The sequence below is a fragment of the Dendrobium catenatum genome, unplaced genomic scaffold (assembly GCF_001605985.2).
Source record: "Dendrobium catenatum unplaced genomic scaffold, ASM160598v2 fragScaff_scaffold_1061, whole genome shotgun sequence".
Taxonomy (NCBI): domain Eukaryota; kingdom Viridiplantae; phylum Streptophyta; class Magnoliopsida; order Asparagales; family Orchidaceae; genus Dendrobium; species Dendrobium catenatum.
In genome coordinates, this window is record NW_021319523.1 from 3,434,523 (window position 1) to 3,450,443 (window position 15,921).

The following is a 15,921-nucleotide window of genomic DNA, read 5'->3' on the forward strand; positions in this document are numbered from 1 at the left end:
AGATGCCAAAGTTATGGGGCTTATAACCCAAGGAGCTATTGCCCACAAAGATTGAAAAAAATAGGCATCAATCTTGAAACAAATGGACTAAATAATATACTTGTAGAACATGAATTATATTTTCTCATGAACTAAAGAATAATTGCATATTTAAAATGGTAAATGCTTTGATAAATAAGGAAGTGATTTCCTATGACTTCATTTGGGATAGTTTTTTTTATTTTATTTTTTAAAGCAGTTTTTTAGTATAAAAATTAAAATTTTGATACTAAAAAATTGCTTTAAGAAGCGGTAAGAAAGCAGTCCCAAATGAAGCCAATGTGAGTGCATGTATAAGTTTAATGTAATTGTTTTGGTCGCGGGTGATACTACCGGGTCGCGGGTCAGGTCCGGGTTGAAATGTCCGACCCGTTTGTAAAAATGGGTCAGATTCGGATTGACCCGTTTAAGATTCGGGTCGAGTCGGGTTCGAACCCGACGAGTTGACCCGAATTGACACCCCTAATTTTAATTAGAAAATGATTAGATGAAGTTAATTAGTGGTCATTGATGAGATCTAGGCTTCTTTTGAGACAACTTTTTTTACTGATTTTTATACCAAAAAGTTATTTTAGAAAATATTTGAAAAGATGTCCCAAATTAAGCAGTCGATTTAATTTATTTTGTGCTCCCACTTAAATTTAATTATTAAAAGTCTCTCAAATTAAAAAAATAATAATTCGACCATGAGTATAATATACTTATAAATTGTGATCGTTAACAAAATATTTGTTAATTAATCAATTTGGTTGCCACAATCGCCAATCAAACAGAAGGTAATAGCTATCAGCAACACTCAACAGGCTAATCACTCCCTTAATTAATCTAATTAAGAACAAATCTTACTACTAATTAATCCCGCCTTTTAGATTCCTGCTCAGCGGGGGGAGGAGAGAGAGAGAAAGAGACCACAGAGGAAAGCAGGAAGGCGAGAGAAAACAACAAGAGCAGAGGAGAGAGAAATGACTTCGGTAGGGGGAAGGATGCCGACATGGAAGGAGAGAGAAAACAACAAGAGGAGAGAGAGAAGGCGAAGGGCTATCGCGGCCAAGATCTTCTCCGGGTTGAGAAATCTCGGCAACTATCAGCTCCCCAAGCACTGCGACAACAACGAGGTCCTCAAAGCCCTCTGCGCGGAGGCTGGTTGGATCGTCGAGGAGGACGGCACCACTTATCGCAAGGTTCTATTTTTATTGTTTATTTCATGTGATTTCTGCAGCAGTTTCAGTTGAATTCGATATGGGTTTTACTTGTTTGTTAGAGAAGTGGTTTTTGTTCTTCAGAATTTCCTAAATTGTTTAATGTTTAACCTATTTTGTTTAGGAATGCGTTGTTTTGGAGCAGGTGTTTTTGATCTATTTTCTTCAAGTTGTGTTGTAGTGATTGGATTTGGAGATCTTGGGAGATTTAAGTGCTCTTTGGCTATAAGTAGAACTTAGTAGTCCCGTGAATCCAGATTTAGTAAATCTTGAGAGGATTGAAATCCTGCTTGGGATGATGACTGTTAAATCTTGCTGAATTCGGATAAACTGTCTAACTATTTATCTTAGGATTTAAGCTTTGTGAGAGGGTGCAGTTCTTAAATCTGGTAAATCTTCTGAAAGATTTAGCAAATCCTAATTTTAATCAATAATGAATCTAAACTGAGATTTAAAACAATAGTGTTTAAATAACTAAAGTTATATTCGGCAGGATTTTAACTAAATCTTCTTAAATCTTCCATAAAATGGGATACCAAGAAACTCCTTTTTGCATTTTCATTAACTTTTTTTTTTTTTGGCTAATGTTAAGAACTTTTGATCTTCTTTTTAAGTGCACATTGAACTATGATTACTCGTTCCAGATTATGATTCGGTTTTTTGAACAAAAATTACTCGCACACCATTCAAAATTTGCATTATTTACAAACCCAGTACAACAACAACATCAAGCCTTTATACCATTATGTGGGGTCAGCTACATGAATCATTTATCTCCATTGTACTATGTTAAAATTTAAATTCTCATTTAAATCTAATAAAGAAAAGTCATTTCTAATATTTTCTAATCAAGTCTTTTTAGGTCTACCTCTATCTTTCTTAACATAAGTCAAATCTAATACATCTACTTTTCTAATCGGGTCATCAAATTGATTTCAAATTAATTTCTCACCCTTTCTATTCAAAATCCTGAAATTAATTTCAGTTTTTGATTTTAAAACCTCCCTCCCTCCTCTAATGAAACTGCCGGCCCCATATATGGCTCCCATCCATTAACTCCCCAATTAAGGCCTTAATTTCATTGATTTGAAATTCAAATTTCAAGTCAATTCCCTCTCAATTTATTCAAAGCTGAAATTAAATTTTAGTTTTGTTTAATCCATCCCATAATTCCCTAAACACATTTTCTCCACCCTAGCCTCTCTCCTTGCACCCGCCGGCCTCCCCTCTTCCTCCAGCTCCCGCCGCCCCATCTTACTTCTCCCTCGAATAGAGAAGCCAAGGAAAGCAGAAGACGACACCTCCCCTCTCCACTTCAATGTTGAATGGCGGATCATGAGATCCATCTTCCACCAAGTCGTTGGATCGTCATCGGACATCCGCCAACCCCACCTACTCCGACTACTTTCCCGTGGACAAAGACTTCCGGCATCTTCTTCCTAGTGGTGATCTCAATTCTAGTTGCAAAATCTTCTCTCGCCAAGCCTAGTGTAGTCGAGTGAATAATCCCCAAGATGAAATTTCTCATTATTAAGTTGTGGATTGTTGTTTAATAGCTCTTAGCTTTGCTACTATTTTTGTTTATCTCCAAGGATTAGTTAATCTACATGTACTCCTTCGCCTAAGCGAGTTGAAAACCAAGAATCTTTAATGATTTTACTTGTTATCTTAATAAGCCCTTAATTGTAATTCCATTGTCAATCACTTTTAATTTTCTTAAGAAGCTCCTTCGCATGTGGTATCACATTATCTTGGTATCAGAGCATGGCTAGCATGCATTACATGTGCTAGATGCATCCTAGGAGTCTACTTAACTGTCCCTTAGCTTGTTTGCATCCATACCATCGCATAGTAATTTTTGTTCACTGTTTTGCTTGCTGCCCTCTAAATTTCTGCATCGTTTTCATCACCTTAAGCAAGTCTACTTCATTGTCTAAGTGCTGTCCTTGTCACAACAACATCCCTAATTGCTTAGGTTACTTAGACAAACATTTGAGCTTGTTGTCCCAGTTTTTCCAGCACCATTTAGAGAGTTTTAGATGACCCCAACCTAGTGTTTAGGTGCTGTCCACATCCCAAAACCCATCCTAAACACCTAGGCTTCTTCACCAACTGTTGTGGTTTGCTGTCCAAACATTTTCTGCACCCTGTAGTGAGTCTAAGTGAGCTTAACTGAGTGTCTAAATGACGCCCCTTCCACCCAATCTTCATTAGGTTTCACTTGACACTTACCCATGGACCCGATAAGACTCCAAAAGAGTTTAGATGACATCGTTAACCTAGTGGGCAATATGACTCGAATTATGACGGAGAAACCTGTTGACTATCCCCACTCAGCTTATCACCCTAGACCTGAGCCTAGGCCTCCACGATCTCACTTAGAGTCACCTTATCGTCTGCCTACCTTTGTTGGTTCCTCGGATCCTTACTACTTTAGGGAATGGGCGAGACAACTAAATGACTATTTTGAATCGTGTCATATCCCTGAATCACACCGGATTAGCATTGCTAGGTCTCACCTTAAAGGACGAGCTCTTCAATTTTGGGCAAGATTGAAAGATCATAAAGAGTCTCGCGGTGAGTACACTACTTGGAAAGACATGAGGCGAGATCTTAATTTAAAATACCGACCCTCTACTAGTGACCGTCATCTAGAGCATCACCCTACCTCTTTCGTTGGGACAACCCGTAGACCTTACTGTGATCAAGACCACCCACCCCTTAGTAACATCCGGGTTGCTGCCCCACCCTGTAGGTCTTCACTTAGTCTTGATGAGTGACCCTTTAGTAGGTCTTCTGTTGGACAAATATCTTATGACTCCCCACTTAGACCTACTTCTAACCATCCCAGTCAACCTTTAGCCTCCCCAGTCCTTGACCCTGCAAGTATGATTATAATAAAGGAAGATATTAAGAAGAAGAGGTTCCCTGAACTTGAGACTGAGTGCATCCATTTCGTAGATGCTAGTGATGTCACTCATGACGAGGACTTCTTTGAGGATGGAACAAAAGAGATTGAATCAGACTCCCAGAATGACTTAAACCCTGAGCTAGAAAGCTAGAACTTTTAAACGTCGACACCTTAACCCACCCCGGTCCTAATCTCCTCGAGGATAAGTCTTTGGACAAAGTATGCCTGGATGATAGTCGGACTTCGAACACATTAATTTTGGAAGATCCTGATTTAGTTGTAACAACTACTGAGATGACTTTAGGTAATCTGGATGGTAATAATTTCGAGTTGGAAGTGAATCAATTGACACTATCACCTGAATTAAATGAACCGGAACCCATTGATCTTAAGCTTATGACCCTACCTCATCATATTGAGAATATTAGTACGAATTTGGAAGATAGTGATTTGACCCTGAGTGGTTTTGAACCTAATTGGGGAATTGGGCATCCTCGTATTTTATTGGAGTCTATTCTAGGAGTTGCCCCTTTAGAATTGCATTTGAAGGAGTGTGATTTTCTTGATTGGAGTTATCTCACCACTCTTCGTACTGACTTTAATGTTAGGGAGAATTTTAGCCCTTACTTTCATGTCACCACTCTAACTGTTGTGCCCACTTCTGTTATGGATATCATACCCCATTTCTTAAGTCCCATACCTACTGGTGACTCGTTTGGCTATCCCATTATGGCTGTGAGTCAGGACCCATCATCTTACTTTGTTCCTGATTCATTTGTTTTGCCCACTATGTTCTTATCCTTCCCTGTTAAAGACAATCTCTCTCCTAGTTGGATGAATTTACAAGATGACACTGTCGACCCTAGGAGATTACCTACGACTTTAACTGAGACTTCCCATAGAAATACCCTGGTAGCTAAGAATGTCTTCATTTCTCCCCCTACACCGGTTCCCTTAGACCGAACACATTAGACCTATCTTTTCGTGACTCGTCCACCTTTATTCTAGCTATGTTCGTAGGAGTTAGTAAGGTGTGTGTGTGTGTTTGTAGTATGTTGTCTTCCAAGTTATTTCTGTTTAAAACTTTTGTGTGAGCGTTGATTCTTGTCATTTATCATGCATACCGGTTCTTTTGCATATGCATTTGCATCTCATCTCTAGGAGCTTTATAAAGAAATTAAAAGAAGCATTGAACAAATTAATTCCAATTATAAGCTTATTTCAGATCACAAGAAAAGATTTAAAGAATTCGAGGTTGGAAACTTTGTGATGGTACGGATCCCTCCGTGAAGAAGTCGCATGCTAAAAGCGCTGGGCCTTGAAGATAATGTCAAAGATAAATAGTAATGCTTATATGCTGGACCCCCAATCCTACATTTAATATCGAAGATCTAGTAACCTTTGAGGGACCCGAGTTGAACCCTAATAATCCAATTCAAAATAAGCCTTGTGAGAACTCACCAAGTGAGATCCCCCCAGCCTACCTCCACTCCCCAATTTACCCCCACTTACCCATAGCGGAGAAGATTGAAGCATTAATAGATGATGAGATCATTTCCACAAAGGAAGGAGGTCACCGCAGGTACATAGTTCATTGGACAGGGAAATCGGAGACGGAGGACATGTGGATTGATCAGGAGGAGCTCCAGTGAGTGGACCCTGGCTCACTAGAGTGGTACGAGAGTTCTACAGATGATTACTCGACGGGGTCGAGTTTTCTCCCACCTGGGGAGAATGATGTGGGCATCGATTAGAGATTCAAGCATGTGTATCGCCGGAGACAGCGCCGATCGACGGCTACGATTCAGAGCCTTTAATTTTTGATGTATTTTATGTTTTATTTAGTGGCCGGCGACCTTCCCCACCCGTCCAATCCCTCCTTCCGCAAGTTTCAAATTTGAAATTTGAATTTCAAAATTCAAATTCTTTCCTAATTGGGATTTCCAATTTAGGAAAGTTTTCATGACGAATTCCAATTTCAATTTAATTTAAATTGGAGTCTTTAATTATCTTGCCACGTCATCAATCCAAATTGGAAGCTTCATCCCACTAATCTCTCTCTCCCCCTTCACCTTGCCGCCGGCCCCATGTGGGTTTTCTCTCCCATTTAATTGCTTCTTTAATGCCCCAATTAATGCATTAATGACTCCTTAATTTGAAATCAAATTTCAAATTAATTTCCCTCCCTTGTCATTCAAAATCCTGAAATTAATTTCAGGTTTTTGATTTTAAAACCTCCCTCCCTCTAATGAAACCGCCGGCCCCATATATGGCTCCCATCCATTAACTCCCCAATTAAGGCATTAATTCCATTGATTTGAAATTCAAATTTCAAGTCAATTCTCTCTCAATTTATTCAAAACTGAAATTAAATTTCAGTTTTGTTTAATCCATCCCATAATTCCCTAAACACCTTTTCTCCACCCTAGCCTTTCTCCTTGCACCCGCCGGCCTCCCCTCTTCCTCCAGCTCCCGCCGCCCCATCTTGCTTCTCCCTCGAATAGAGAAGCCAAGGAAAGGAGAAGACGACACCTCCCCTCTCCACTTCAATGTTGAATGGCGGATCATGAGATCCATCTTCCACCAAGTCGTTGGATCATCATCGGACATCCGCCAACCCCACCTACTCCGACTACTTTCCCGTGGACAAAGACTTCCGGCATCTTCTTCCTAGTGGTGATCTCAATTCTAGTTGCAAAATCTTCTCTCGCCAAGCCTAGTGTAGTCGAGTGAATAATCCCCAAGATGAAATTTCTCATTATTAAGTTGTGGATTGTTGTTTAATAGCTCTTAGCTTTGCTACTATTTTTGTTTATCTCCAAGGATTAGTTAATCTACATGTTCTCCTTCGCCTAAGCGAGTTGAAAACCAAGAATCTTTAATGATTTTACTTGTTATCTTAATAAGCTCTTAATTGTAATTCCATTGTCAATCACTTTTAATTTTCTTAAGAAGCTCCTTCGCATGTGGTATCACATCAATTTTAGGTAAATCTTCTTAAATCTTCCATAAAATGGGATACCAAGTAACTCCTTTTTGCATTTTCATTAACTTTTTTTTTTGGCTAATGTTAAGAACCTTTTGATCTTCTTTTTAAGTGCACATTGAACTATGATTACTCGTTCCAGATTATGATTCGATTTTTTGAACAAAAATTACTCACACACCATTCAAAATTTGCATTATTTACAAACCCAGTACAACAACAACATCAAGCATTTATCCCATTATGTGGGGTCAGCTACATGAATCATTTATCTCAATTGTACTATGTTAAAATTTAAATTCTCATTTAAATCTAATAAACAAAAAGTCATTTCTAATATTTTCTAATCAAGTCTTTTTAGGTCTACCTCTATCTTTCTTAACATAAGTCAAATCTAATACATCTACTTTTCTAATCGGGTCATCGGAAGGTCACCGTTTTATGTGACCAAACCATCTAAGGCGACTCTCTCTAATCTTATCTTCCACTGGAGCTACTTTAACCTTTTCACGTATATGCTTATTTTGTATCATGTCTCTAAGAGTAAAGCCACTCATCCACCTGAGCATCCTCATATCTACAACACTTAACTTAATATTATGCTTATCTTTTAATGGCCAACATTCTGCACCATATTTACAAATCAAGTACCTACAAAAAAACTAATTAGGGAGCCTATGTATTTAAACCAATGGAATATAACGAGAGAAGATAACATGGGTTAGGTTTTTATTATGAATTTTATTATTTGGTTGAGAAATGAAAGGATAAAGTTAAAAGTATGGTGGTTCTATAAATATGCAAAATTTTAGTTTTACGTATAAAATTTTCTTTCGGTTTTTTGAAAAAGATTCGATGCTTGTTATTTGGATTTGGTTTCTTTTTGAAAGTTACGATCTTTGGCTATAAAGAACTAACTTGGTATCTTCTTCTCTTTTGACCGCAATGTATTTAATCATATTCTTTACTAATCAATCTAGGAATAAGTAACTGGGATTTTCTGGAGAGATTCGAACCTTTTATGCTTTTTTTCTTTCTTTAGTTGACCGGGAAGTATCTCTCTTCTTTATGACAAGAGCACCTTTTGTTTTTTAATAAATTTATGACCTTTGCCTTCACTTGTGAGTGGATACGCCCACAATCACTAGCACATAATGAGAAGGTGAGAAGAGGAAGGGAGAAGGAAAGAGAAGAAGTAGCTCTTGCAACAAAGTAGAGAAAAGAGAAGGAGAAGCAACATCAAAACGTTATTCTCGACATTCATCCCTTGTCTTCACAATAGTGGTTGTGTGTTTGCTTTTATTCATTAAAATAGAGAAGGTGGTACCTTTGTCTATTTTCGTATGAAATATAATGTCTTCATGGACCTAATTTGAAGCTTAGTGGAATATTTGATTTCTATGTGATCATGGACACAGGTTAATCATCCTCGAATTACAAACAAATAAACATGAGGAAACTCTTGAAGCAACATCATTGCCTTATTCTATACGTCCAACCCTCCTCTTCACAACAGGTGGCTTAGTTCTCTTTCAGTCGTTAGAGTGTTATATCTCCCTGTACCTCTTTTGAAGTTTAGTGAATATTTGATCTCTATGCGATTGTGAATGTAAGTGAATTTCACTAAACTACATAAGCATGTTTCTTGTGCTTGAAATCTTTGGTGTGGTTGTTATAATATCTTCATTTAATTTTTACTTGAATATTTATCACTATCCTAAGATTTTCATAAGATCAATGCTACCAAAGATTGAGCTTCCTTTTGAGTAGTTTGTGCAGGAGGTTCATAGTGTTTAAATTAGATTCTATTGAACATATTTATTGGTTGAGATGATGCAAATATTGAACTAGATATAATTAGTAGAACATTTATAAATTATGCACACACTCCTCTTTAGAAGGTCATCTTTTTTGGTCTTCCGAAGTTTGTTGGAGCATTACCAAAATTTGTTTGGATGGCTGATCGTTGACCAAAATCTGGTTGACCATCATTCATTTATCAATGAATTGTTTGTGGTTGTGATCAAAATGTCGGTTCCGCCATTAAATATCAGATCTACTCTCCAGTCTCCAAAGTCCAAACAGTGGAACTGCAAACATAAACACCAGTTTAGAGCACGACACTTGGAACTTTCTCAAGGGGTGAAAGAAGGAGAAGGAAACTTGTAGGCCATCCTTTTTATCTTCGTTATCATTCCTGGTAGCATATTTAAGGAAATAAAGAAATATAAGTTTAGTTAATACACCGATAAGTGTTCTTATTTGCAAGGATTAAACAATTAGAAGCAGCCTAATATAAACTTTGAGGATATCATTTGAGGTTTTCGCACTTTTGAATATACACCTGCTCATATGAGATCAATGAATTAAATTCAAGATTTTATGAAGTATTTACTAGGTTTCACAATAGAAAGGGAGCTGAAGAGTTCTCTTTTCAAAATATTGAGCTTGATGATTCAAGCAGAACTCCTAGTTGGATAACTGATGTTTACATCTCTATGATGATGAAATATTGGAATGTTGTTACATGTTAAATGATGTAGAAATGGGGAACACAGAGAGAAACGAACAGAGAGAAATAATCTTTGTTAATTTCTGAAAGGTGAGTACATATGCTTTATATAATAGTCTACAGGTATAATGGTAAATACAGTAATTGATAAGGTCTAACTTATGTGTCTTAATATCCCCCCTCAAATTGACGGGTCTTGAGTAACCGTCAATTTAGAGCGAAGGAGCTGAAATCTAGTGTTGGAGAGTGGTTTTGTGAGAATATGAGCTATTTGATCAGTTGTGCAAATTGGAACAATGTTGATGAGATTTTGTTGAATTTGATCACGCACGAATCTGTGATCTATCTCGATATGCTTGGTCCGAGCATGAAAGATAGGATTGTTGACGAGTGCAATAGCCGAGGTGTTGTCGCAAAACAGATCAATCGGTGTATCATGCTTGATTTGAAAATCAGCGAGTAGGCGCTTGAGCCATATCGTGTCAGCTGCAGCCGCCGCCAATGCCCGGTATTCAGCTTCCGTTGAAGACCTTGCTACCGTGGACTGTCTTTTGACGGACCACGATACCAGCGTATCACCTAAAAATGTGCAAAATCCGGATGTAGATTTACGGGAAGCGTGATCTCCTGCCCAGTCGGCGTCGGAGTACGTACGCATCTGAAGAGGTGACTTGGAGATCGGAATGCCAAAGCTGATCGTGGTTTTAACGTATCGAAGAAGTTTAGTGAGAAGCAACGAATGTACAGGAGCTGGGTCGTGCATGAATTGAGATAGCCAATACTAGTAGATAAATTTGCATTTGATCTTGAATGAATGATAGCAAGGATGGGTCCGCCTTGCTGTGTTGAAACCCGATGGTGATGAGATAGTCCGTAAACGTTGTATACCATTGTCGCGGTGCTTGCCGTAATCCATAGATTGCCTTTTGAGTAGGCAGACGTGAGACGGATATAGTGCATCCGCGAATCCTTTGGGTTGCCTCATATAAACTGTTTCTGATAGAGGTCCATGAAGAAAGGCGTTCGTCACGTCAAGCTGCTGAACCGTCCATCCGTGATGCAAAGCGACAGTGAACAGAACTCTGATTGTAGGTAGTTTAGCAACTGGGCTAAACGTTTCCCCGTAGTCAATGCCGTGTGCTTGTTGATTCCCTTGTGCCACCAATCGTGCTTTGTAACGTGCTACCGAGCCATCGGAGTGTAACTTTTTGCGGTAAGTCCATTTACAGCCCAGAATGGACACATTTTGAGGTGGAGGGACGAGAGACCACGTTCCCTGTTTTTGCAAAGCCAGGAACTCAGTTGCCATGGCTTGACGCCATTCGGTATGCTTGTATGCTTCGGTGAACGTAGATGGTTCTGGATTGCAGCTGGTATTAGACTGAATATTCAGGAGATTTAGACGATTCCGTGGCTTCAGTGAACCCGTCTGAAGTCGAGTGACCATGCGGTGCGTGGGTTGAGGTACTTGTGTAGATTTAGATGGAATGGTGGATGGAGTGCTGACAGAGCTAGTAGAAGTCGAAGATGAGTGAGATATTGGTAGTTGTGTTCGTTGGAAAGTGTAGTGCACTCCACGGCTCTGGTAGATGACGATGGCCCGAGTGTGGACGCTGGTACCAGAAGGGATGGTGGAGATACTTGTGTCACCATTTTGTCCGGAACAGGCGAAGCTTGAAAGGGAAATGCGTGTTCAAGAAACTGCACATGAAGAGATAGAAGAATTTTATTAGTTTTCATGTTAAGGCATTTATAACCTTTATACGAGTCGGAATACCCGAGAAATACACTCGGAATGGTAGTTGGATCCAGTTTGGTTCTCGTGTGACTGGGAGCCATAGGGTAGCAAGCACACCCGAAAGTGCGAAGGTGCTTGTTTGAAGGTTTTGTATTAAACATTAATTGAAAGGGAGATAAATTGCTAGTTGTCTGCGTAGGGAGTCTATTTATGAGATAAACCGCTGTGGTAACCGCATCCGGCCAGAATTTATTAGGCATATGAGCGGTCTGAAGAAGAGTACGAGCAGTGTCCATGATGTGTCGGTGTTTGCGTTCCGCCGTGCCGTTTTGTTCTGGTGTATACGGGCATGACAGCTGATGATGAATGCCTTTATCTCTTAGATATTGCTTGAATGTAAGATTAGTATATTCCGTGCCACCGTCAGTACGAATGGATTGAATTTTATGAGATGTTTGATTTTCAATATAGGTAACAAAGTTAGTAAAAACAGAGTACACATCAGATTTAGCAGCGATAGCAAACAACCATGTAAACCGAGTAAAGTCGTCGATGAACAAAACGTAGTATCTAAACCCTTGATGCGAGGGGACCGGAGAGGGTCCCCAGACATCAGAATGAATTAATTCAAGAGGCTTAAGTTTCCTGTTCGTGGAAATGTCGAACGGAAACTTATGTCCCTTGCACAAGATACAGGAAACGCAAGAAGATTTTAAGCGAGAAATACAGAGATCGGTATTATTGCTAGCAATTTGCTTGAGCACCCTATGATGAGGATGACCGAGCCTATTATGCCAAGTGGGAGCTCCCGGAGATGAGGTAGTAAGAGCGTAATTTGGCGGAGTTGCTGAAGCCGATCGCAACGAGTATAGACCGTTCCTACAGGGTCCTTGCAGCAGAATTTCCTGCGTCTTCAAGTCCTTAAATGTAAAGCCAGTTGAGTCAAAAATAATCGAGATATTGTTATCTTTAACTAGATTAGAAATTGAAATTAAATTGTAAGAGATTGATGGAGTATGCAGTAATTGAGAGAGTAAGTGTACGAGATGGGGTAGGAAGAAGTCCTGTGCCCGAATGAGCTATCGGTATGGTTCTTCCGTCCCCAACAGTTACCGAATCAGATCCTTGATACGCAGATGCTGTTTCAAGATTACCGATGTCCCTGGTCATGTGGGAGGATGCCCCGGAATCGAGATACCAGTCCGTGAACTGAGTATTTGGAGCAGCCAACATCGCAGTGTTTCCCTGGTTGGATCGGGCAGATGGAATGTAACTGGTATTAAGTCTATGCCAACAGACGTCTGCAGTATGTCCCCGTTTATTGCATATTTGACACACGGGAGATGAGGCCGATGATGACGATCTATTTGCTGGAGTAGTTTGAGAATCTTGTCTGCCTCGACCGCGTCTGCCTTGACCTCGCCGAGTGTAAAGGGCCATTTGCGAGTCGGCTGTCGTATGGATTTTCGAGGCGTCGTTCTATACGTGAATTTCTTCACTGATGAGGAGCGCGTACAGAGTATCAAGATCGATTGGATTCAGCATTGTTCTGATTGAGGTCTTAAATGATTGATATGTAGATGGAAGACCATTCAAGATATGAAGAGTGATGTCTTCGTTGTCGACTGTGGATCCGGCGGAAGCGATTTGATCCACCAGCTTCTTGATTTCGGTAAGATATTATGCCATCGTCGACGATCCCATGGTGATGTGATGAAGCTCATTTTTGAGCTGTATCACTTTGGATCTATTTGAAGACTGGAACCTTGTTTCAAGAACACTCCAAATCTCGTGCAGCGATTCAAGATGAAGAATATAGGGTAGAATCGTGGGAGACACAGTAGAACAAACCGCAGCAGCAAGATTGCGATCTGTATGAAGAAAATCGGAAGACGGCGAGGATTGATTTGATGCATCGGTCGCCGAAGAGTTGGGTGATTCAAGAAGATGATCGAATCCATTAGCCTTTAGCAGCTTGACGATCTGACTTCTCCAGATCGGGTAATTGTCGGTAGACAATTGATTCGGCACAAGAGTCTTGAGGTGGGAGATGATAAACTTGAGTGAGGGAGATATGGATTGATGTGAAGCAGCGGTACCTTGAGTGGTGGCCGAATTAGAAACGGCGGAGGATACTTCCGCCATTTTTTTTCGCTCAAGAAGGTACCTGCTCTGATACCATGTAGAAATGGGGAACACAGAGAGAAACGAACAGAGAGAAATAATCTTTGTTAATTTCTGAAAGGTGAGTACATATGCTTTATATAATAGTCTACAGGTATAATGGTAAATACAGTAATTGATAAGGTCTAACTTATGTGTCTTAATAAATGAGAACTCTTCGTAATCGCACCATTCAAAGAGTATTCTGGTCACATATCTATTACATTCAAGCAGACGATAGCTCAAATACATTCAAATTATTCATGCTCTTAAAAGCACAATTTTGCCAAGGTTAACCTTCTTTGCTAAAAACAGTAAGGAGGAGGTAAATAAGATGAATAGGGATGTGGTGAAAAATTGATCAGTATATCAAATGACTTGATGATGTGGGGACTAGCCGAGATGACATAATAGCTAAGAAAGGACTTCTGAGATGATTTATGAGATCACCAATGTTATTAAAAGTGTGCTTTAGTAGTAAAGCAAAGCAATGCATTGACGAGAGTTATAGTGAGATGCAATGGGAGAACTACATATAGTGGTATCTTGTTTTGCTAAATTAGAGATAATCGCTAAATGTATTTTTTTTTTATAAAAGAAAATTATTGTATTCCATCAACAAAAGAAGAGTACAGCAAGGGCCAGAACAGAATAAAAACTGAATACATGAAGAGATTACAATTAGGGAGGCCGAGAAGATAAACAGGGCAGTAAAGGGCAACGGGCTCAGTAATTGACAAAGGCTTCCAACCACTCCGAAGCCAGGCACGGACCATCCAGAGGAGTGAAAGAGCAAGAGAATCGTTAAATGTGAATGTCCTAAATGGCAGTGCTATCTAGTGGTTGAATTTGTAGCGGAGATAAATGCTATGTGATGGAAGGTTCGAGAGATGAAGGAAACCAAACATGATATAGCCCATCATGGAAAGATATTGTTAGAATTAATTTGTTAGTCTTTTGATCCTTAATGTGATTAAAAGAAATTGAATATGAATTGCAAACAATTAGATGATGAATAGAGAAAAAATTGTGGGTAAGTTTATGGACACAAAGAAGTGCAGATAGATGAAGCTTATGCGGCGTAGGAAGAATTCCTTTATCGATATTAAAAATTGAGAGAGCTTGTCCATTCCTAACAACAATCTATTGTTTTCCATTATGGGCTTGTGGGTTAATTAGTTGGTTTGGATTTGAAGTGATATAGCATTTTGCACTGAAATCCAAAATTCAATCATTGGATTAAGCTAAGGTATCCACTACAAATGCATGCGAAGTAGCATTATTGTTGTAAGCTAGATTTGTGCGATGCCAAAGTTTGAGAATTTTGCAACCTGGGGTTGAACACCACGTCCTCCTCTTGGTGTAAAAAAATTGACGAGCATCTTGAAGAACCTCTAGAGGAATCAAAATTATCGGAGTTGCATCTTCTGTTGGAACAAGCATTGAATTAGCACCCAGTACCTCTATCGTGAGTTGCAATGAGTGTTGGATGACTTGAAGTTCTTGCGTGGCATCGTTGGTTAAGTTTGTTTCTTCATAGCACAATAGGAACAAAAATCATCTAGACTCAATGGTTGAAGATTAATTCTAATGGTAGTTTTGAAAGTTTGATAACTAGAAGGGAGATCATTGAGGATGTAAAGAACAATATCCTTAGGATCCATGGAAGAAATCGTAGTTGTTATCATATTTTCCTTGGTTTTTGAGACAAACTGATTTATCATACATTGTAATGAATGTCATGACCTAGGTCAAGTACTTGCAATATCAAGTCGGGAAAAAATGATCGAACTCTAATTAATTTTGTTCTATAAAAAATTAAAACAATCCAATAAAATTTCTTCCAAATTTAAAAAGAGCTACTAATTATTTACCACAATTTAAAGCATAGTCTAATCCAAAGACCTAAAAACAATTGTACTTTGTTGACCTCCACGGTGAAGTCAAAAAGACAGACAAATCAAAATAAAAAAAATTCGCTAAAATGATTACCTGTAGCCGCTCATCCTGATTCTCTGCAGGAAATCCCGCTCGAATCGTCGGCTGCCCATCCCTCATATCCGGCAGAAATCCCGCTCCATATCCTGCTCCCTCTGCAAACGGCGCCGAAGTGTCGTATCTCGCGTGCGAAGAGGTACTGAATTGAGTCGTTAAATAGACGACTGAAGCCCTCACTACTCTCGCTTGCTCTCGTTCCACTCTCCACGACCGAACCCCCTCACTCCCGATACCTCTCCTTCTGTCCGGCTCCACACAGCAAACCCGACGCCTCCCGTAACTCCACCTCACTGCCTCCGTTCCAACAGCCCGACCTCCGCCTCCCTTCAGTTCGCAGAGAGAGGGAGAGAGAGAGAGAGAGAGAGAGAGAGAGAG

General features: G+C 39.5%; 1 protein-coding gene across 1 annotated transcript in view; it reads left to right on the plus strand.

Annotated features, from left to right (window-relative positions):
• The first annotated feature begins 905 nt into the window (after nt 1-905).
• The window catches only part of LOC110107589 (protein BZR1 homolog 1), a 35,187-nt gene continuing 20,171 nt past the window's right edge, over nt 906-15,921 (plus strand). The window contains exon 1 of the mRNA XM_020837873.2: nt 906-1,220. Coding sequence (XP_020693532.1) covers nt 1,002-1,220 — 219 coding nt within the window. The 5' untranslated portion in view covers nt 906-1,001. The remainder of the gene's footprint in view (nt 1,221-15,921) is intronic.